At 51.1% G+C, this 21,626-nt stretch overlaps 1 protein-coding gene across 1 annotated transcript in view; it reads left to right on the forward strand.

The window, feature by feature from the left end:
• NR5A1 (nuclear receptor subfamily 5 group A member 1) overlaps positions 1–21,626 on the forward strand; it is a 44,433-nt gene that overhangs the window by 15,712 nt on the left and 7,095 nt on the right. Inside the window, exons 4-5 of the mRNA XM_028715357.2 lie at positions 16,664–16,783; positions 17,586–17,733. Coding sequence (XP_028571190.2) covers positions 16,664–16,783; positions 17,586–17,733 — 268 coding nt within the window. The remainder of the gene's footprint in view (positions 1–16,663; positions 16,784–17,585; positions 17,734–21,626) is intronic.

The raw sequence follows: 21,626 nt of genomic DNA on the forward strand, positions 1-21,626 counted from the left end.
GTTAACATTATTAATCAGCTAAAGGTTGTGGAAAGGTGTGTTCTTAACTGCCTGCATAAGCCTTATGGGATAGAAAAGAATTTAGCAGGTATGTGAACGTTGAAATAGAAGGGGCCTGGATTCCATGCTGTGTGAGCAAAGGAAATAGTTTATTATTTGTTTGTTTGTTTTTACATTTATAGCCCACTTTTCCCTCCAAAGAGCTCAAGCTGTTACACATAGTTCTCTTCCTATCTCTTTATTCTCGCAACCACCCTGTCACTTAGGGTAAGGGAAAGTGACTGGACCAAGGCCACTTAGCAAGCTCCTTCAGGCCTTGTTCAAAACTGCAACCATGACGGCTTCAGAGAGTTCTCCTGACTGGGGGGGCGGGGGGGGGAAGGTGATCTCCAACACCTGTTTTCAATACCAGTGCTCACCAACTTGGGACAACATGGTGTAATGGTTAGAGTGTCAGACTAGGAAAAAGTTAACAGTAGATTGGGAGCAAAATTCTCTAGGCAGTTTGTCCTGAAATTATGACAAACTTAACACCAGTGTGTACCTCACAGGGTAGTTTTGAGAATAAAATAGAGGGGAGCCAAGGGGGACCATGGAGGCCAAGGTGGAATATACCGTATATTTTGCTCTATAAGATGCACTTCCCCCTCCTAAAAAGTAAGGGGAAATGTGCGTGCGTCTTATAGGGCGAATGCAGGCAGCGCAGCTTTCGCTGAAGCCAGGAGAGCGAGAGGGATCGATCCCTCTTGCTCTCCTGGCTTCGCTGGAGAGGCGCTGCACAGCTTTCCCTCTCTGCGCAGCGCCCCTTCAGCCAAGCGGGAGGAGAAATGGAGCCCCTTCCGTTTCTCCTCCCGCTTTGCTGGAGAGACTCTGAGCAGAGAGGGAGAGAACATTTTTTTTCTTGTTCTCCTCCTCTAAAACTAGGTGCGTCTTATGGTCGGGTGCGTCTTATAGCGCGAAAAAATACGGCAAGTGTAATATAGCAGTAAAAGGGGGGTTAGGGGAATGCGTGGGGTGTAAGGTGAACAGTGGCTACTAGTCATGATGGCACCTCCAGAGTGAATACTAGTTACCTGGGGCTCAACAGTGGGAGAGAACTGCTAACACCCCCCACCCTGCAAATGTCCGGCTTGTGGTCTTCCCAGGGGCATCTGCTGGCCACTCTGGGAAATGGGCTGCTCTCCTGCAAGCCCCAAATCCTCTGGAATAGACAGGAAGGCTAATCTTGTTCTAGGATAAAAGTCATTCCCCAGCTATTGCTAATCTCTCTTGACTGTGATGTAGACATCACAGTTCCCGTCTTCAAAGACACAGCCCCCCCTCCCCAGAAACGGGGGCTTTTTACATGGTGAGGGGGAGGCATTAGTCCCTGATCTGGACTTTGTGTAGAAATGAAATCTCTCCACCATGATAATGAGCTCCAGAACTTATCTCAATACTAGCCACACTAAGACAAACACTGCAGAATATCAAAGAAAGACGTTGCAAACAGGAGGTGGGCTCCAGTCCTTTATGTAGTTCAATGGACTCCCCTCTCTCTCATCCTGGAGGGAGATCCTGTGCCGGTTCATCAATGCAGAACTTCTGCAACAACTGCTGCTCCTAGCCATCTGCAGCAAGCACATGCCATGGCTCCCCAAATTTCAGCTTCCAGCTCATCTTTCCAGAGGTGAGTCATCAGGTGCTGAAATGGAGAAATACCAGCCTCCTCTGATGCTTTTGCTGGAGTGGAACCTCTCGTCTAAGGTAAACGCCCCTTTACAGCGTTTCCAATACAGTGCACTCAAACACAGCAATTTATTTACATTAAAACTTACAACTTTAATTGGGGGCTGGGGGAGGCAGAGAGAGCAGGCAACTTGGTGGTTAATACTTCGTCTCGCAGAACCGTTGCTCCAATCTTGCTCCAGCCCTGATGAGAGTAAGTGGTGCAGCCTGGTGCCCTACATCCTTGCTCAGAGTTAGTGGCCAGACCCACACTGTAGATTTAAAGTCCTCTTAAAGGTAAAGGGACCCCTGACCATTAGGTCCAGTCGTGGCCGACTCTGGGGTTGCGGCGCTCAGCTCGCTTTACTGGCCGAGGGAGCTTCCGGGTCATGTGGCCAGCATGACTAAGCCGCTTCTGGCGAACCAGAGTAGCGCACGGAAACGCCGTTTACCTTCCCGCCGGAGTGGTACCTATTTATCTACTTGCACTTTGAGGTGCTTTTGAGCTGCTAGGTTGGCAGGAGCTGAGACCGAGCAACGGGAGCTCACCCCGTTGTGGGGATTCGAACCACTGACCTTCTGATTGGCAAGTCCTAGGCTCTGTGGTTTAACCCACAGCGCCACCCATGTCCCTTTTAAAGTCCTCTTACACCACTTTAAATAGCTTTGGCTTCCCCCGAGAATTCTGGGAGTTGTAGTTTTTAAGGGTGCTAAGAGTCATTAGGAGAGCCCTCTCTCTCCCAGAACTTCAGTTCCCAAAGTGGTGCAACAGTCAGAAACTTAGCCAGGGCCTGGGCAGCCTGATGTGCTGCAGAAGCGCCAGCCCAAAGAAGACTGGATGTCTGGATTGGGACCAAGCCATTCTCTAGCCGTGTGCTCTTCTCCCGGCAACATACATACTCTGTTCCTGCAAAAGAGGCATCTCTCTTCATGGAGGAGTGGGCTAGGACAGCGATGGCACTGGGTGGAAGCTGCAGGAGGGAAGAGGGCTGGCTGCTCTTGGGCTGAAGTCCTGGTTGTGGGTTTCCCCTTGGGAGGATGGGCCATGGGCCTGATCCAGCAGGCTCTTCCTATGTTCTTACGGCTACCAGCCCTGATGTCTCTGCTCTGCCTCCCACACCCAGAGGCAACAATGCTGTTGAATACCAGTTGCTGGAAATTGCAGGAGGGGAGAGAGATGCTCTTGGCAGCGGCGGAGGAGGCCGCTTGGGCGCCTGGGGCAGCACACACAGGGGCAGGGCACACCGTGGGGCCTCCAGAGTCTGCCTGCCTCCTCCCACTCAGCCGCCTTGCAGCTGGGGGGAGGTAGCGGGTGGACCGTTTGGGCAGAGCAGAGCCTGCACGTGCCCAAGCACCACGTCTCTCCCAGGAGAGACGCGTGGCTTGGGTGCGCTGCAGGCCTGTGGTGAGCGCCGCCTGGCATTTTGTCACCCCCTCAGTGGTGACACCTGGGGGGGCTGCACCCACCGCAGCCCCCTTCCTCCGCCACTGGCTCTCGGGTTCATGTCCTTCACAGGTTTCCCAGAGAGGGCATCTGGTGGGTCACTGGACAAGGTGGGCCATTGGCTTCATCCAGGAGACTCTGATGTTCTTGTGAATGTCCTCCTGGCCAGCCCTGGGTGCTGCCAAACCCTGAGTTTGAACCCAGGGTGCCCTTTGTAACCCCTCCCAAACCGCTCCTTTCCTTCAGGGACTGCAGCAGCCCATGAACTCTGCAATGGCACCAAACGGTGCCAGTATGTCAGAACCCTCCAGCCTCCCCAACCCCTTTTGGTACATAATTGTGCAGAAGGCCGAGGGGACCGGCTGTGTTGCCACTGGGCTAATTGGCCTCTTGACACCAGTTCCCAGTGCAATATTCTGCCCCCCCCCCCCACCCGCCTTCTCCCAGGGCAGCCAGATTGAAATCAGATTTAACCTCCCAGATATATCGTTTCATTTAAGGGCTAGTAATTCTGTCAGTCCGACTCTGACAAACGAGAGCCTCGCCTGCCAATCTGCGGGCAAGAGTGATGTGCTGCTGTTCCTGGGGTGTCAAGCGCCGGAGAGTTACAGGCTCCGCTGGCCTTCAGGAGGCAAGACTAATAACCGGCCAGGCCAGGGGAGATTTGGGCGGGGGGCGGGGAGGCGGTTTCTTGTTTATGGAGGGAGGTGTGTGGCGAGGGATAGGTGGGGGCGGGGGGAGAGGTCAGAGCTGATACCCATAAATACCCTCTCTTAAGTGAGCTGAGATGAGATGTGTCAAGGCTTGAAGGAAGATTTGCGGGGATGGAGTGTCTGGGCAGGGAGGTGGAATAGATTGCTCTTGGGGTTGTCCTGGGTTTGGGCTCTTCTGTCCTCTTCCACTGACAACCTATAATTTAATAAATTATATAGAGATGGATTTCTCCTGGCGATGGGAGGCTTGAGGGTGGCTCCAAGCAGTGGGGACCTGGCGGGATGGGTGCTGTGGCTTGGTCTGGGCTGAGGTCTCGTGATTTGTATTTGAATGGCCAGCAGGGTGTGGATGGAGAAATCTGAGGCTGCCTACAAGAAAGAACCAGAATAGTCATTAAGAGTGTCAGACTAAGACCTGGGAGAGACCAGGGTTCAAATCCCAAACTGGCTGCCGTGAAGCTCACTGGGTGTGACCTCAGTCCATTCACTGCCTCTCTCAGCCCAACCCACCTCACAGGGTTGTCGTGGGAATTGAATGAGGAAGGGGAGAAAACCATGTACACCACCTTGAGCTCCTTGGGGGGGGAAAGTTGGGATATAAATGCTAATGCTAATAATAATGCTAATAATATGGGACGTGGGTGGCGCTGCGGGTTAAACCACAGAGCCTTGGGCTTGTGGATCAGAAGGTCGGCGGTTCGAATCCCCGTGACGGGGTGAGCTCCCGTTGCTCGGTCCCTGCTCCTGCCAACCTAGCAGTTCGAAAGCACGTCAAAGTGCAAGTAGATCAATAGGTACCGCTCCAGTGGGAAGGTAAATGGTGTTTCCGTGCGCTGCTCTGGTTCGCCCGAAGCAGCTTAGTCCTGCTGGCCACATGACCCGGACGCTGTACGCCAGTTCCCTTGGCCAATAAAGTGAGATGAGCGCCGCGACCCCAGAGTCGGCCACGACTGGACCTAATGGTCAGGGGTCCCTTTACCTTTACCTTTTTAATGCTAATAATAATGCTAATAATAATAATAATAAATGATAAAAATTTGAAGATATTATTACTGTGCAAGTGATCAGTGCTGTGAATTGATGAGTCGACACAGGGGGGAGTGGTGTTGTGTTCAAACTGTGGGAGAGGGGAAATGTTTTGCAAAAGCGACTCTGAAATAATTGGAGAGGGCAGGAACGCGCCTTGGGGGTAGAAGCAAAGACCCCCTTCTGTGGATAGATTGGACAATTGCAGTGTCTGGGCCCTCCCTCCAGACTGGTGTGTGGGTTCGATCTTGCAGCCTTTCACTGGCGCAGTAAGAGCGCGTTCGCGGTGGAGTTGCACCGGACTGTCCCAGTATCATTCTAGTTTATTAGTTGTTCTGCAGTGTTATTGTGCTATTACTATCTGAAGGAGCAACTCTTGTGCAACAGATACTGAATGAAAAGACACCCCAGCCCACCGCTCCACACAATAGCCATCACATTTTTGGCATGAAATATTATAGGATTTCAGCAGGGGCCTGCACCAGTTGTGCTCCGCGAAACTTTTGCAGGGGCAAACTGTCCTGAAAGCGGGATAACATATAACCACCCTGATACCTAAAGATGGGAAGGCCTCGAAAAAACCCGGGAAAATCGGAACCCCCCCCCAGGTTTTTTCCATTCCCCCCCAAAGCCGTTTCCCCCCTGAATTTTTTTTAAAAATAGTTTGATATAGTTTGAATATTCCACACATTTTTTTTAAAAAAAAATTCTTGAAAAAAACGGCTTTGGAAAAAAATAGAAAAAAGCCTGCCAACTGACACCAGGCAGGTGCTCTCACTGAACTCTTTCCAGCAACGGCACAAAACGTTTTCGTTAGGGCTGTTGTAAACATCTGATCGCGTAGAAGCTTCTTGCGATTTGCTTCCTTTTAATAACTGCTGACTTTAATCACCTTTTGAATACTCTTAAATACCTGCTTTTAACTGTGTTTTATCAATCGTTTTAATGTTCTGTTGTATATCTTTGTTAACTGTTTAGAAGCTCTCTTACTACCATGCGGTTTATAATATATAATCACAAATTCAATTAAAAAAACCGCACACACTCCTTTTCGAACAGAGTTTGAACCTTGGTGCCACGTACTATTCAGTAACCGGATGTTGGTTACTTCTGGGCCCGGCATGCAGAAAAATTGAAAGCTGTTTTTTAGTAGTCCATGAGAAAACTGACAAATAGGAAGAGGAAGACGAAATGGAAATGACAGCAGTAGTTCAGAAAATGAGATAGAAGAAACTGCATGTATATGTTGTGTCTTCTGTTTCTTTTCTTTTAAAAGGGTAGACCTTCTATGGAGCTTAAATATTGAGGTGTCATATAGCAATGTGTCTACAGGAACAACAACAGCAATATTATCTGATACTAAAACTGAAAGTTATGATACATTTACGGCTCCATCTGGATGGGCTCATTTTGTTGGTCTGCCTATAGATTTCTGGCTGGGGCAGGTGGGGACATCCTTTCCGCTGTGGAGTTTGTGCTTAACTTAAGTGGATGGTTTTTGAATCTGGTTGAGCTAAACCCAGAAGAAAGCACCTGTTTCCCTTGGAATAGGGGGAATCTCCACTCCCATTAACTATAAGGGAGAGGTGATATTTTGTCTGCATTTTGATGGAAAAGTACCCACTCCATACAACTTGAACCAATACAATATCCCGAAGAAGGGTTTTGAGAAGCTGGAATGGGGTCAGAAGAAAGCGACCGAAGATAAAGGCTCTTGCGACCCAGACTTAAAATGAGTGTCTGAGGGATATGGTGGTGTTTAGACTGGAGAAGAGGAGACTGAGGTGGCCATATTCAGATATCGGAAGGGTTGTTGGAAGATAGAGCAGGCTGCTCCTGATGGTAGGAACCAAACTATCAGATTCAAGTTACAAGAAAGGAGACTCAGCCTAAACATTAGAGAAGACCTTTCTGACAGTAAGAGCTATCCAACAGTGGAGCAGATTTCCCCAGAAGGTGGCCGACTCTCCTTGGAGGTTTTTAAGCAGAAGTTTGGTGGCCATCAGTCATGGATTCTTTAGCTGAGATTCCTGCATTGCAGGCGGTTGGACTAGATGGCCCTTGGGGTCCCTTCCAGCCCTACAAATCTGTGATTCCAAGTGAGCTGAAACACAATTATCTTTCAAAATTCGTACTTCTCTGAATTAAGTAATGCGGTTCCCCATCCAGTGTGTACAATAATGCATACATTAGGAGGAATTGTGCCTAAAAGGCATGCATTAGTAAAATTAGATATAAAAATGCATTATGTTAGGGGAAACTGATTGCAGAGATGTTTTAAGTTCATCAAAGTTGCATGTAAAAAAATAGTGCTTATTAGGTGAAATTCACAATTAAATGCTGATTAATTTTCATGAGGATTTCTTATTTGTTTACTTGTGGAAATGTGGAAAGCCAGTGTGGTGCAGTGGTTAAGAGTGGTAGTCACGTAATCTGGGGAACTGGGTTTGCGTCTCCGCTCCTCCACATGCAGCTGCTGGGTGACCTTGGGCCAGTCACACTTCTTTGAAGTCTCTCAGCCCCACTCACCTCACAGAGTGTTTGTTGTGGGGGAGGAAGGGAAAGGAGAATGTTAGCCGCTTTGAGACTCCTGAAGGGGAGTGAAAGGCAAGATATCAAATCCAAACTCTTCTTCTTCTTCTTCTAATATTAGAAAAACAAGAAACTGAAATTGACAGATTCATCTCATTAGCCCCAGCCAACATGGCTAGAGGTCAGCAGCGATGGGAATTGTAGTCTGATAACATCCATTGGCAAGGCTGTGCAAGGAGCAAAGTTAGTTATTTGCATTTTTTGCTTTCTTTCAGGCAGGGTTAAATGTCCTGCACACCCAGTTCTTGGGACTGAGAAGGGGAAGGAGAAAGTTGCAAGCCTGTTGTGCTGGGCTGACATCTAGGCAGGCAATTAAACAACATCTTGTTTTCCTGATGATCTTGGTGGTGGTTGGGGGAGGGGAGAGGTCAGTCGCTGCGACATCTGAAGGGTGTTAACCTCTTATTAACACCTTCAATTTGTGAAAGGTTTTGATTGTCATCTCCTGGCCCAGCTTTGTCCCTTCCCAATTGTCGAGGGGACACATCCAATCTTCACCAAATAATTGTGCCCTCTGCAACTCCCCCCCCCCCCGCCCCCGCCGCAGTGGCTGCATCCGTAGCAGCCTCTCAGAGAGACTTGTGGACACGTTTCATTTTGAATGATCATAACAGCACAAGAAGAGGCTGCTGGATCAGACCAGTGGTCCATTGAGTCCAACATCCTGCTCTCAGATGCCTCGGATGGGAAACTTTGGCACCATCCTGACCAGAAGACATTGACAGCCCTCTCTACCTCCTCCATGAATTTGCTCGGTACTCTATTCAAGCCATCCAAGTCGGTGGCCATCACTGCCTCCTGTGGCAGGGAGCCCCATAGTTTAACTTTGCTCTGTCTTCCAATATCTTCCGATATTCAACTTCATTGGCATTCCTCCACACCATGTGTGATTTTATAAGCTTTCGCCGTGACGCTTCTGACTTGCCTTTTCTCTCCAAAGTTTCCAAAGTCTTTTCAAAGTCTCCAAAGTTGCAACCTTTCTTCGTAGGCAAGTCACTCCATCCAATCTGTCCTTTGTGTTGCCCTTTTCTGCACCTTTCGCACCTTGTGGTTGGCATCCATCTGTCTCGAGAAGGCAAGCCGCTGCTTTTTAGCAGTGACCTCCCCGGGGTGCAAACCCAGGCAGTGTGTCTGGAGGTCCTGGGCTGCCCAGATGATGCGCTCAGCCGGCTTCCAAAAGAGAGCACAGCAAGACGTTTGGCACCAGCTTAAGTGTAAGAGTTGCTTGATGGAGGCATACAAAGAGCCACACTCCACATTTGTGTCGGGTTTGCTCCTAAGCCTTTTCCCCTCCCAAAGATATCTTGCAAGGCAGCAGAGTTTTAAGGTCAGTTTTCCTTCTCCTAGATGGGGTCCCTTCCCAGGTGGACAAGCCCCACCTGCACCTCACTTTCCTCTGCAGCGCAGGCAGAAACTGCCTTCTTGACCGTTGGACCTGCTCTTGGTCTCATCTGCTCAATGCGTGAGAACCTTGTCTACGCATGCAGGGGAAGTTCATAACTCACTGTGGGTTTGAAACCCATCGGCTCCCCTCACCTGGCTTGGCCGGCCTGTCGAGGCCATTGCTGCTGGGCTTGTGGCTCTTGTCTCATGCTGGCAGCTTCTGGGAGCCACAGTTGAGAGCTGAGTGCAGGGTGGCTACCTCAGAAGGAGCATCATGTGTTCCCCCTGCCCAAGGTCCTGCCCCTCCCCTAACATGCCATACACCCCAACTCTACAATGTCCTTTTTTTAGATGAGGCAACAGCACCTGCAGACATCTCTGTGGCTTGGAGAACAGGGGGTTGGGAGAGCCTCTGCCTCTCCTCTGCCTTCCCCCCTTTTTGTGGCTGCTCTCAGTGGCGCAGAAGCAAGGGCAGTGGAAGCAGTGCGCAGCCCCAAGCTCCACAGGGCTCTCCTTGGTTTGGGAGCAGAGGCAATGGGTGACCTGTGCAACGCCCAAATTCTGCACCCCTCTGCCTCCCTCCCTTCTAAATCATAGTTGCAGTGTCCCCAACGGAGCTCTGCACCCAGCGCAACTGAACTGGTCCCCGCTCCCCTAAAGCTGCCTCTGGCAGAGACTACACATCTTCCAACACACAGAGGCAAAACTGGTGTGTTCAAAGAATTTGGAAGAATTTGGCTTGAGGTTTTCAAATCTCCTGGAGTTCTTGGTTCATGGATAGGAGGGCTGTTGACATCCACGTGCCACGATGGCTCTGCGCTGCCTCCGCAGCCGGAGGCAGGAATGCTTCTGCACGCCAGTTGCTGGAAACTGGCACAGGAGGGGGCAGAGGGCGGCTGTGATGGAATCCTGCTTGCTGGTTTACCAATAGAGCCACCTGGTTGTCCAGCGTGAGAGCTGGACGTCCTTCTGGTGTCCTTGGCCTGTTCCACTTGCAGTTCAAGGCACCCATTTCCTCTGTACTCCCTGAACTCTGCGGCACCCTTGTTGCACAAGCCAGGCACATTACGCAGACCTTGAAACAATTTGCACCTCTAAATAGCTACTTGGGACCAGTGCTCTTTGTGTTGGAGTGCTGTGCACCAAAGGTCATCGGTCAGAGGGACACGGGCTTGTAGGTGTCTCCCACCCCCCCACCCCAATTCCTCTTGGAAAGCTTTGATGCCAGAAAAGACACTTTCTGTAACTACCAAGGAGTTAATTGTCAGCTTCGAGCCGTGGAGTCCTAGCCCACATTGCATCCTGCTGTTATGAAGGTTTGCGAAGACAATTAAGAGCCCTTCTCCTTTCCCCACTAGCCTACACACACACACACACACACACACACACACACACACACACACACGGATTATACCTCTTTTTGGCTGCTGTTGATAATTGGTGGGTCAGGGGTGTGGAGAAACTCTGCCTTTCCTAGCAGTTAGAACTGACTCTTTGTGAACCGAGGTTCATTGCCTAACACCATCAAGCAGCGGACTCCACTAGCATCATATTTTGATTGGTGTGATCTGTCTCTGCTCTGGTCTCCTGGACGAGATCTGTGCCTCGGCCATTAGCATGGAGGTCCCTAAAGCAAACTCTCAGTCTGCATGTGCAAAGGGGGTGATCTCATGACAAAAAGAGACTGTGGGAATTTCACTCTGTTCATGTTCATTTCTTCCTTGTTTGCACCATGCACACACTTTGAAACAGGTATTGCTTTGTTTGCACCCCGTGGGGAGATAGTGCTTTGCTTACACCCTTGTAGGACAGGGAGGGAAGAGGAGACCCCCCCCCCCCCCGGCAAGGTTGAAAGAGAAAGTGGTAGTCTCTGAGGTCTGGGAAGGCTGGCTGCAGGTTCAACCGCTGCCCTCGTTCTCAGTTGCTCATCTGCAAAATGGCAACTATGGGAGCCTACTTCCCCTCTAGGTGGGCAGGTGTAATTAACGCCTTTGCAAATAAGGAGCGCATAGACATTGCTAGCAACAGGAACTGCTTGAGTGGGGCAGCTCCCGGGATTATGCATTGGCTGAGGCAGGAATGTTGAGTCCTGGAAGTCTCCTGCAACTCCACCTCCCATTCCCTGAGCAATCTGTCTCAGGGTAAGTGTGCAAACCCTATAAAAAGCTTTTCTTTTCTCCCTGCTTCATTGCCACTCTCTGCTGGGGAATCCCGGCGTCCTCTGCTTCCCTCCTTCCACATCTGTCTTTTTTCTATTATAAGTGCCTTGCACAATGGGTGCAGAAGCGTGAGCTCTCGGGAGGAAGTGTAGGGCTGTGTGTGTGTGTGTGTGTGTGTGTGCATCTTCACAGTCCATGAAATGCTCTGCTCACTTTTGCCAACACTGTCAAGGTGTCTGCTGCAGGAGAGTAGCAACATTTTGGGGAAGCAGGTGGACTGAGGGGAGCTTGAAAGAGGGGCAAGGCAGCAAGGAGCTCTCTTTTGTAGGGCAGAGGGAGAAATGAGGGAAAGGCACAATGTCCAAACTGACACTGCCCAGAGCTTTTGGGACTTTGACAAGCTCGATTGGGAGTCAGTTTTACGTTCTCTGTTAGATTTTGGATTTTACTGCGGTATTTTCGACTGTCCTGTGTTTCAGCTGAACCCTTTTGGGGGGTTGGAAGAAACTTTTTATTCTGCTTTGCCCAGAGAACTATACAATGGGACAATTCACAATTATCTAAGTACGTAAACTAAACTGATAATAAACTGCCCTGCTTACTGAAGTGTTCCCTTTTAGTGTGTGTGTGTAGGGGGGAGGTGACCCCTGACACTCACCCATCCATCCTCAGTTTCACTTCTGCCTCCTAGACTGAAGACTGTTCTCTGCGGGTGGTGTTCCTGGAGCAGCTGAACCCCTGGCTTGGCTGTGCTGGCAGCCGCCTTGAGAAGCGGGGATGCCAGGATTTGCTTTGCATTTGAAGGCGTGTTTGTGATGACCTGTCCTCCTCGTGGAGGCATCTGGGAGCTTGTGGGCAATCTTGCTATACTTGGTGCCGTATGTCCTCACTGAAACGTTTGCAGGTGCAAACTGCTTCCTTTCCTTTTGGTTTTTTAAAGATATTTATTAGAATTTTACAAAATGAAAAAAGAAAAAAGAAAAATACAAAGTAAAAATAGATTAAAAAAAAACAATTCCATCTTTCCATCACTTTCTTTCGTTTGCTTATTTCCCGGACCTCCTCGCACCTCCCTTTTTGTATTCCAGTTCAGTTTGTTAGTTCAGCAAATCCTTCCCCTCTTTGTTTATCCTAATCTTTAATCTTAAAATAATGTAACATTAAATTTTTGTCTGTTAATAGTCCATTTTTTTCATACTCCTTATAGCATTATAGCTAAAAACCACCTAACTTTCATCCAACATCATTTTAACACTCATTAATTTTACAATATTTCTGTAGGTAGTCTTTAAATTTCAAACTGCTTTCTTTCCAGTCAGTGCCTGTCCCATAACTTCCTGCTGAAATCCTGCAACATTGCATACCACAAATGCTCCCATTTGCTTATTTGTTTGTTTTGTCCCACTTTTGTTGAGCTATATAGCACAAGAGATGCCCCTCCAGGTGTCAACATTATGGGAACTTTGGGAGAACTATGTCCAGAACAAACCCACCACTAATGAGCTATTACTATTGCAGAACACACCTGACAGTGTGTGTGTGTGTGTGTGTGTGTGTGTGTGTGTGTCCGTCCCTGGTCTGGAGAGGCCCCGAAGTGTTTTTGGGGGTGTTTCATTTATCCAAAACGCATCTTGCAAGTCTTGACAGAGGAAGGGCCACAACTCCGGGGGTAGAGCACCTGCTTTGCATGCAGAAGTTCTCCTGTTCAATCCCCAGTGGCCCCATCTCCAGGTAGGGTTGGGGTCACCCCCTTCCTGAGACCCTGGAGAGCCACGGCTGCCAGTCAGGGTATGCTGGGTGTGCCAAGTGGACCAGCGCTCTGACTGAGTACAAGGCAGTAATCCTTTCCACAGTCCAGTAGGGTAAAGGTACCCTTGACAACTCTGGGGTTGCGCGCTCATCTTGCTCTATAGGCTGAGGGAGCTGGTGTTTGTCCACAGACCGCTTGACTAAGCTGCTTCTGGCGAACCAGAGCAGCGCATGGAAACGCTGCTTACCTTCCCGCCGGAGTGGTACCTATTGATCTACTTGCACTTTGATGTGCTTTCGAACTGCTAGGTTGGCAGGAGCAGGGACCGAGCAACGGGAGCTCACCCCGTCGCAGGGATTCGAACCGCCAACCTTCTGATTGGCAAGCCCTAGGCTCTGTGGTTTAGACCGCAGCGCCACACCACGTAAGACGGCATTATTATGATTATCCTCCTGGGTGGGTGTGAGAGAGGATGCAACTTGTGGAAGCCACCAGGTGGAGATCCTTGGAGGTGTCCTCTGGCCCCCAAACCTCCACAAGACTGCTGTGGATTTAGCAACGCAGCACCCCCCCTCCTCTGCAACCTGCCCCCGTCCTTCCTGGGCATGCAGGTGAGGGGGAGAGGGCACCCCGCTGGCACCGGGGAGTGAAGTGGGGGCTTTCCCGGTTCCTTCCACTCTGCATTCCTTCACGCCGGAGGAGGAGCACGTCCTGTGTCCCGGAGGGCAACATGTATCGACAGCAGCCTCCCGAGAGACACTGGCCTTTTTGTGTGCAAACAACGGGGTGGTTCTCCCTCCCTCAGGGATGGGGGATGCGCCCAGCAAGACACTCTGTTGAGAACTGGGCGAGATGCTTGGCCCGGGAAGGGATTCAGATAAGAGCGCAGATGAGCCAAGCAGCCATTGTGCTCTCCCGCTGGGGGCTGTGCTTGCTTTGCAGCTGGGGGCTGGGGGCGGGGTCTCCAAAGCCAGCCTTGCTGAGCTGCCCCCACAAACTGCCCCTGGAGCCTGAGGAGGAGGGAGGGAGGCCGAAAAAATTCATTGCACTTCCTTCCTTCCTCCCTGCCTTCCTTCCAAGGAGCTCTAAGCGGTGCACATGGTCTGTGTGCGTCTTCCTCGCCTGCGTTCTTATCCTCGCAGCAACCCTGTGAGGTACGCTAGGCTGAGAAGCAGCGACTGGCCCAATGTTCCTCAGTGGGTCTGCCCTACTTTCCAAAAGGCGCTTTGCTGTCCTTACTCTCTGCATTCATGTCCCCCCTGTTCCTCCAAGGAGCTCAAGGCTCTCATCCACAAAACAGCCCTGCCAGGAAGGCTAGGCTGAGAGGCAGAGGCTGCCCCCCCCCCCCGGGAGCTTCATGGGGGAGGAGGGATTAGAAGCCTGGCCTCCCAGGTCCTTGTCCGACCTGCTAACTGGCTCTCAGAGCCCCTCCTGGTCCCTCTGCGGAGTGGGGCCCTGGCCCTGGATGCCTGCCCCAGATGCTGACCCACAGAAGCTGGTGTCCTAATAAATTTGCCCATTAAAAAAGTTGCAGCAAGGGACTGTTTTTGCCACAGCAGATAAAGCCATAAATCTTTTGATGGTTTATCAACCTGTGTCCCCAAGTGCTGTTCAGCCCTGCGGATTGGAGAGCCCTGGCTCTGTCCTGTTCACACAAGCACTTGGCCGAGTGAGGCACTTGCAGGATGTCCCGTGCTCAATTTCCAGAATCATGCAAGTCTAGAAGGCGGCGGGCAAAGTTGTGACTTGGGGGAACAATCAGAAAGTCTTGTGGAACCTTAAAGGCCAAGAAATGTATTGCTGCGACTGCAGCTCACTCTGCCAGGTGCCTGAATTGAAATCTTAGTTGGGGGAAGCGGTATGGTGGGAGCAGAATGGCAAGGAGATGCAATAATTAGTCAGTGACAATTAAGGCTTAAAGGTAAAGGTAAAGGGACCCCTGACCGTTAGGTCCAGTCGCGGACGACTCTGGGGTTGCGCGCTCATCTCGCTCTATAAGCCGAGGGAGCCGGCGTTTGTCTGCAGACAGCTTCCGGGTATGTGGCCAGAAGGACTAAGCCGCTTCTGGCAAACTAGAGCAGTGCACGGAAACGCCATATACCTTCCCTCCGGAGCGGTACCTATTTATCTACATGCACTTGGATGTGCTTTCGAACTGCTAGGTTGGCAGGAGCAGGAACTGAGCAACGGGAGCTCACCCTGTTGCGGGGATTCGAACCTCCGACCTTCTGATCGGCAAGCCCTAGGCTCTGTGGTTTAGACTACAGCGCCACCCACGTCCCTTAAATATATTTTAAGGCTTAAATATATGTTAAACTGGCACAGCTTTAACCTTTTACACTAGCAGGTTGGTGATAATTGACCTAGAAGCCACTGATGGACACTTTGCATTTGCCCCATGGAGTTATGGCAGGGCTGGCTCCAGGTTTCAAGTGGGGCCCAAGTGTTTGCTGGTGGGTGGCTTTCTCTGTCAGGTGGGCTTACCTGGCTGTGGGGACCAGCCTTCTAAGCACCTCTGGTTCTTAGGTGCCTTTGAAAGATCCCAGAATGGTGTTAGTCAGGTGCTGTGTGCAAAATTTTTAAAAAGTGGCTGTGTGTAGCCACAAGGCACCTATCAGTGTGCTCAGCTGGGGGGAGGGAGATTACAGGGTGCACGGTGGGCAGGCATCCTCAGTAGGTCTTGCTGAAGTCCTGGGGCCCTGCCTATAAAGTGAGAGAAGAGTCCTTACATCAGATGCATAGCCCTGTGGCCTCTCGTTTAACAGCTAGCAGGATCTGGACGTGGAAAGGGCTCAGTGGCAGAACATCTGCTCTGCATGTTGAAGGTCATGCCACTCTTGTCAAAGCCCCAGAATATCTGAATGACTAAGACCATTGACACAAATGCCCCGGAGTTCCTTCTCCTCCTTCATGGAGCCCACCGGGCTTAGGAAACAAGCTAGGAAGTGGCTTGAACACGAGTGGAGAACTCCGGTCAGATTCTTGCTCTTGATGGGGTCACACTCCTTCTGAAGGAGCAGGTATGTAGCTTGGGGTCCTTCTGCTGTCACCTGAAGCTAAGGTGGCCTTGGTAGTGTGGAGCGCCTTCCATCAGCTTTGGCTGGTGGCCAGCTATGTCCTTATCTGGACGGGGAAAGCCTAACTTCTGTCAATAAATGCATAGTTCAGCCTCTGAAGATGGTTTGGAAACTTAAGCTGGTGCAGAATTTGGTGACCAGGTTGGGCTCACTGGGATGAGACCATTTGAGTGTGTTACACTGTGGGTGATCCAGTGGCACTGGCTGCCAGTTGGTCTCTAGGCCTGGTTCAAAGTGCTGGTTTCGGCCTCTACAGCCTGAATGGCTCAGGATTGGGGTACCTCAAGGACCTCAAGGGCTGCCTCTTCCCACACGAACTAACCTGGACCCCAAGATCACCCTCCGAGGCCCTTCTCCATGTGGCTCCTCCATGAGAGGTCCAGAAGGTGGCAACACGAGACGGGGCCTTTTCTGCAGTGGCTCCCCATTTGTGGGATGCTCTCCCCAGGGGGGAGGCTCGTCTGGCGCCTGCGTTCTATATCTTTAGGGGTCGGGTGAAAATGTTTTTCTTCAGCCAGGCATGCTATGTCCTTTTAAATGTCTTTGTGGGAGGAAGGTTATTGGTTTGTTCTTTAGTTTTTTTAAAATGCATTTTGTGTTCTCATTTTGTATTTTTATGTTGTGAATTGCCAAGAGATTTTCGGATGAAGGATGATATACAAATGCCATTATTATTATTATTATTATTATTATTATTATTATTATTATTTATTATTACTACTACTACTACTATTACAAAATCCTCTTTGGAGGAAGCTTCTCAGCTGTTTCCTCCTCCTCTTCCTCCTCTTCCTCCCTCCTCTTCCTCCCAGGTGGGTGACCAGATGAAGCTGCTGCAGAACTGCTGGAGTGAGCTGCTGGTCTTTGACTACATTTTCCGCCAAGTGCATCATGGGAAGGAGCACAGCATCCTGCTGGTGACAGGCCAGGAGGTAAAAGCACGAGTCTCTGCAGGTTCCGCAGTGGCCCTGTTCAGAAATGCTGCAGCAAAATGTCGTAGCGCGAAGTGCCACCGCTGTTGCTCGGGATTCTGGCCACTTCCTTTCCTTTCCCCATGCCCACCCCCCTTGTCTCATCGCCCCCCACCCCCAAAAGTTGGTCAGCCTTCTTTGCCCACTGGGCATCTGGGTTTTTTTGGGGGGGGGCGTGGGGGGGGGCATTCCCTCCACATTCTTCCGCCCCAAAATCCCACCGCCAAGCATGGCTGGGACAGTTTTGGCCACATAAAAAACAGCAGATATGGAGGGCTGTTATTGCTGTGGGTAGATAAGAACGATGACTTGCCAGGAACGTACAGAGTGTAAGAGGACACAGGTCCCCTGCCCCACGGCAGAGGGAGATAGAGGCCGGGGGTGGGGGAAGAGAATTTGCAAGTACTCCATTGCACATATTTAGACTTTGGGTTGCAGTTCTCTGCACACTTACTTGGGAGGAAGCCTTGTGGGATGCTAAGGGACATCACTTGTGAGTCAGCCTGCGTTGGATCGCCTGGCTAGTTAGACTTTGGTCGTTATTGCTTATCCTTCTGTGTACAGCCAGCACCCAGATATAACCATATTTCTTGTAATTTAGTCAACATCTCAGCCCATTAACTGCTGCCTTAACAGCTGCTTGCTCAAAAGTCTTTCTGGTGGAGGTCGTCCCCCACCGCCCAGCTCTTGAACATCCTTGTTCCCCTGACAAGATGGTACTTTTCGGGGGTCCTGAACCCTGCCCACCTCTCCTTTCTTCCAGGTGAACATGTCGACCGTCACCATGCAGGCGGGATCCATCCTGAACAACCTGATGCTGAGAGCGCACCAGCTGGTGGCTCACTTCCATTCTCTCCAGGTGGACAGGCAGGAGTTTGTCTGCTTGAAGTTCCTCATCCTCTTCAGCCTTGGTAAGTGCCGAGGGGAGGGGCGTGGGTGGGGCAGCGAGGGACCTGGGAAGAGCAAGCAGGGGCTGCCATGGAGAGCCCCCTCACACCCTGGGATCTCAACCACAAGAGGTGTTTGGAGGAGACTTGCTTTGCTTGTGGGTTCGTCTGTCTGGCGGATGGGGCTGGAAGCCCCCTTGGTCTTTGCTTTCTCCCCACTGCCAGAAGGACGTTTTAAGAGCATGGTTGCTGGATCAGGCCCGTCGAGTCCAGCCTCTTCCTCTCACAGTGCCCAGGCAAGCAGGACTTAAGCAATGAGGGCCCCACCCCCGACCTCTTGCGGCCTCCAGCAGCTGGTAAACTGGAACATTGCTGGACAGGCCTTTCCAAAAACATGGATGTTGGCGGTCTCCTTGAGCGCGTTGTTGAGAGCTGAGGCCATGAAACAGTTACTGTTCATCTCTGTTTGTGCCCCGAAGAATTCAGGGACAGCCTCGAATGTGGTCAGCCATTGGAGATTACAGCCTATCGCCCAGAGGAACTGTGCACAACTTCTGACCTTGACAGGGAAATGTGGGAGTGCGGTCTGCAAAGGAGTCAGTTTTGTCTTGACTGGTACCTGCCTCTGATCCCTGCCCCCAAAAGACCCCTTCTCTCTGCTCAGAAGTTGATTTGCACCAGTTCAGGCAGCCTTGCCTCCTCCCCCTCCGCTGCGCATGGCAGTGGAGCAGGGCCGTCTGTGTGGGTGTGAGCGACACTTCCGCCCCCTCCACAACCTCTCCTACAGATGGTTGCACTAGGAGTGGTTGAGGGTGGCATTGGCTGCCTCTGCCAGGCCTGCAAGTTTGCGCACCAGCCCTGGGGCGGCAGGGGTCAAGCAGTGACCGTTTCTGCACTGGGAAGTTAGTGCTGAAGTCTCAGGCTGTTGGTCTGTCCGGCCCAGCATTGCCTACACTGACCGGCAGCAGCTGCTGCTCTGTGGGGTCTCAGGATTGCGGTTTTATCCCAGCCTCTACCCACAGAATGCCATTTGGCAGCTGAACCCAGCGACTGAAATGCAGAGCTTCTGCCTGTTCTGTGGAAGTGCTCAGCGCTGCCGTTCTCTGAGGGAAATGACACCAGCAGCAGTATCCTTCCTGGACGTCGGCCAAAGCTGTAGTCCAGGCTCCTTTTCAGAAAAAAGGTTCAGAAAAGTTTCCTCCTTCCAGCAAATGCTGGGTTTGCCAGTTTCATGCCTAAAACCCGCCCGGGATTCTGTACCTGAATTGTGCAACCTGGATGCAAATCAAGCCTCTTTATTTTGCATAAATCGAGGCTGGATGAGACCAGTGGCAACCTCCTGTTTCCACATTGTCCAGGCAGGTGCCCTGGTGGAAAAACCACAACCAGGGCTTGAGCACATCAACACTCTTCCCTCCTGCAGGAGCTATAGCTAGGTGATCTTGTGCCCCTGGCAGAACCGTCCAGATTGCACCCCCGAGCCACGGACAAAGTTAGCTCTTCTTTCCACCTCTCCTCCACCGCCCCATTCAATTCACCCTCTATTCTTATGAGGCAATAATCAATATTTATATTTATGGACATATTTTAAGCTGATTTTGCCCCCCCCCCCCATTGCTTGCACGCCTGGCGGGGGCCCACCTCACCACCCCCTAGCTATGGACCTGCCTCCCCTCAGCCAGTTATGACCCGGCTGCAGAGTGGCCCAGCTGTGAAACCGTTCCATGCTACATTCTGTACAGCATCCCTCTAGGGACACTTCCTGCAGTGGTCAAGAGACCGGGGTATGGAAGTCAGAACCGCCAGCTAAAGGTTGCAACTTGAGCAATAATGGAAATTAAGAACTGGTCTAGACACATGCAGCTCTTCTAGCTCCTTGATCTTGAACTCAAAGCTCCATAAACAGGCAAGGGAACATTGCAGGTTTGGCTGCTTCGGATTTAACACACTCAAAAGATGCTAAATACCACCCACTCCCAAAGAGGTTTCAAGCTCCGGAACTGAGCAAAGGCAGCAAACAGGGTTCTCTCCACACAACTGGAAGGCAGAGACACCTCTGCTTCTGACGGTGGAAGTGGAGCATAACCATTGTGACTAGTGGCCTTTGAGAGCCTCTTCCTCCTCCTCCTCCTCCTGGACTTTTTCCAGTCCTCTTCTAAAGCCATCTAAGTTGGTGGCCGTCCTGGGGGAGAGAGATCCATGGTTTAATCATGCACTGTGTGAGGAAGGGCTTCCTTTCCTCCTTCCAGAAGAATCCTGGGTCAAATGATCTTCTCCAGAGCATATAAGATTCCACCTAAACATTAGGAAGAACTTCCTGACAGTAAGAGCTGTTCGACAGTGGAATTTGCTGCCAAGGAGTGTGGTGGAGTCTCCTTCTTTGGAGGTCTTTAAGCAGAGGCTTGACAACCATATGTCAGGAGTGCTCTGATGGTGTTTCCTGCTTGGCAGGCGGTTGGACTCCATGGCCCTTGTGGTCTATTCCAACTCTATGATTCTATGATTCTATATAAGACAAGCTCTGCCGTTGGGTCAGGCCCGAGGGGGCCCATCGAGTCCAGAACCCTGGTCTCACAGATGCCCCGATGGGCAGCCCATAGGCAGGACCTGAGTGCCAGCGCACTCTCGCCTCCTGTGGGTTTTCAGGAACTGGTGTTTCTCTTTGGCTTTGCGGCAAAGGACCCCCCCCCCCGCCTCCATGATGCCTTCCCTTCCCTTTTTGCGCATTGCGTTAAAACTTCCAGCTGCCGGTGTGGAAGCTTTTCTCCTTCCCCGAAGAAAACCAGGAACAAAAGGTTGCCCTCTGCCCATGCCCCGTGCCCAACTTCCCTCTCTGAGCGTTGTGCCGATTATGCTGCAAGCCGTGTGCCCTCGGCTGTACGGGAGCTGCCACCTCCTCGCTTATATATGCCGGCTGCATTTGCCCTGAAGAAAAGAATGTCTTCTCTCTCTCTCTCTCTCCCTCCAGCTCACAATCTGCACTTGGCATCTGTGTGTATGTGTGTGTTTGTGTGTGTGTGTGTGTGCATGCACAAACACAGGCGTGCGAGAGCGGGGAGGAAAGGGCGCCATTTGAGTCTAAATAGATTTTTCTCCTGAGCAGGTAAAAGAGGTTTAATTAAAATTAGGGCTTCTCTGAACAGCAATATTTATGAGGGACGGCACAGGTTAGCTTTGTTCTCCAGAAGGGCTTAATAGAAGCTTAATGGATTGACCCCCCCCCCTCCACACGCGCCCGCCTGACTTCCATTCTCCAGCCAGCCACTTGAAGGGATGCGGAGCAAGAGCGGCTTTTATGCGCCTGCATTCCCTTAAGCGATTGCAATTTATCAGAAGCCTCCAGCAGACAAAAGCGGCGCTGAATGCAAAGAACTCTTGAGGGCATAGAAATTGTCCCGGCAGCTCCGCCTGTGTGTGGGGCGGCTTTTGTCACAGGACGGAGTCTTTGCAGCCGCTCTCTCAATGGAGCGCGTCGATGTTATTTGGACAACATTCTTTATGCCTTGCAGGAATGAAAAGATTATTCAAATATTCAATTAAACCGTGAATAGGGTTTCTTCTGCAAACCAGGTGAGTTGATCAAGATGAACCCTCTATTGTTGCTCCACCTCAAAGTGTGTGGGGTGGGTGGGGGGGGCGGGGTGGGGGGGGAAGAGAAGGCTTCGGCAGCGTAACTTCTAGGGTGTGCGAGTGCTGCGTGTCCCCCTCCCCCTCTTTCTCCTGGAAACGAAAACCACGATAATGTTATGCAGATGAAGAGATTCCATAATTGCGTGGCCTGATTATCCCAGCAGTGACTCAGAAATGAAAGGAGGCAGTCAGCACCTCAGGTGCTAAGCACAAGGCCCAGGTCAGGGGAACGTGGAAAAAGCCCTGAGGCAGGATGGGGCCCGTTGTCTGTTCTCCCAGGGGCCAGT

The sequence above is a fragment of the Podarcis muralis genome, chromosome Z (assembly GCF_964188315.1).
Source record: "Podarcis muralis chromosome Z, rPodMur119.hap1.1, whole genome shotgun sequence".
NCBI lineage: Eukaryota > Metazoa > Chordata > Lepidosauria > Squamata > Lacertidae > Podarcis > Podarcis muralis.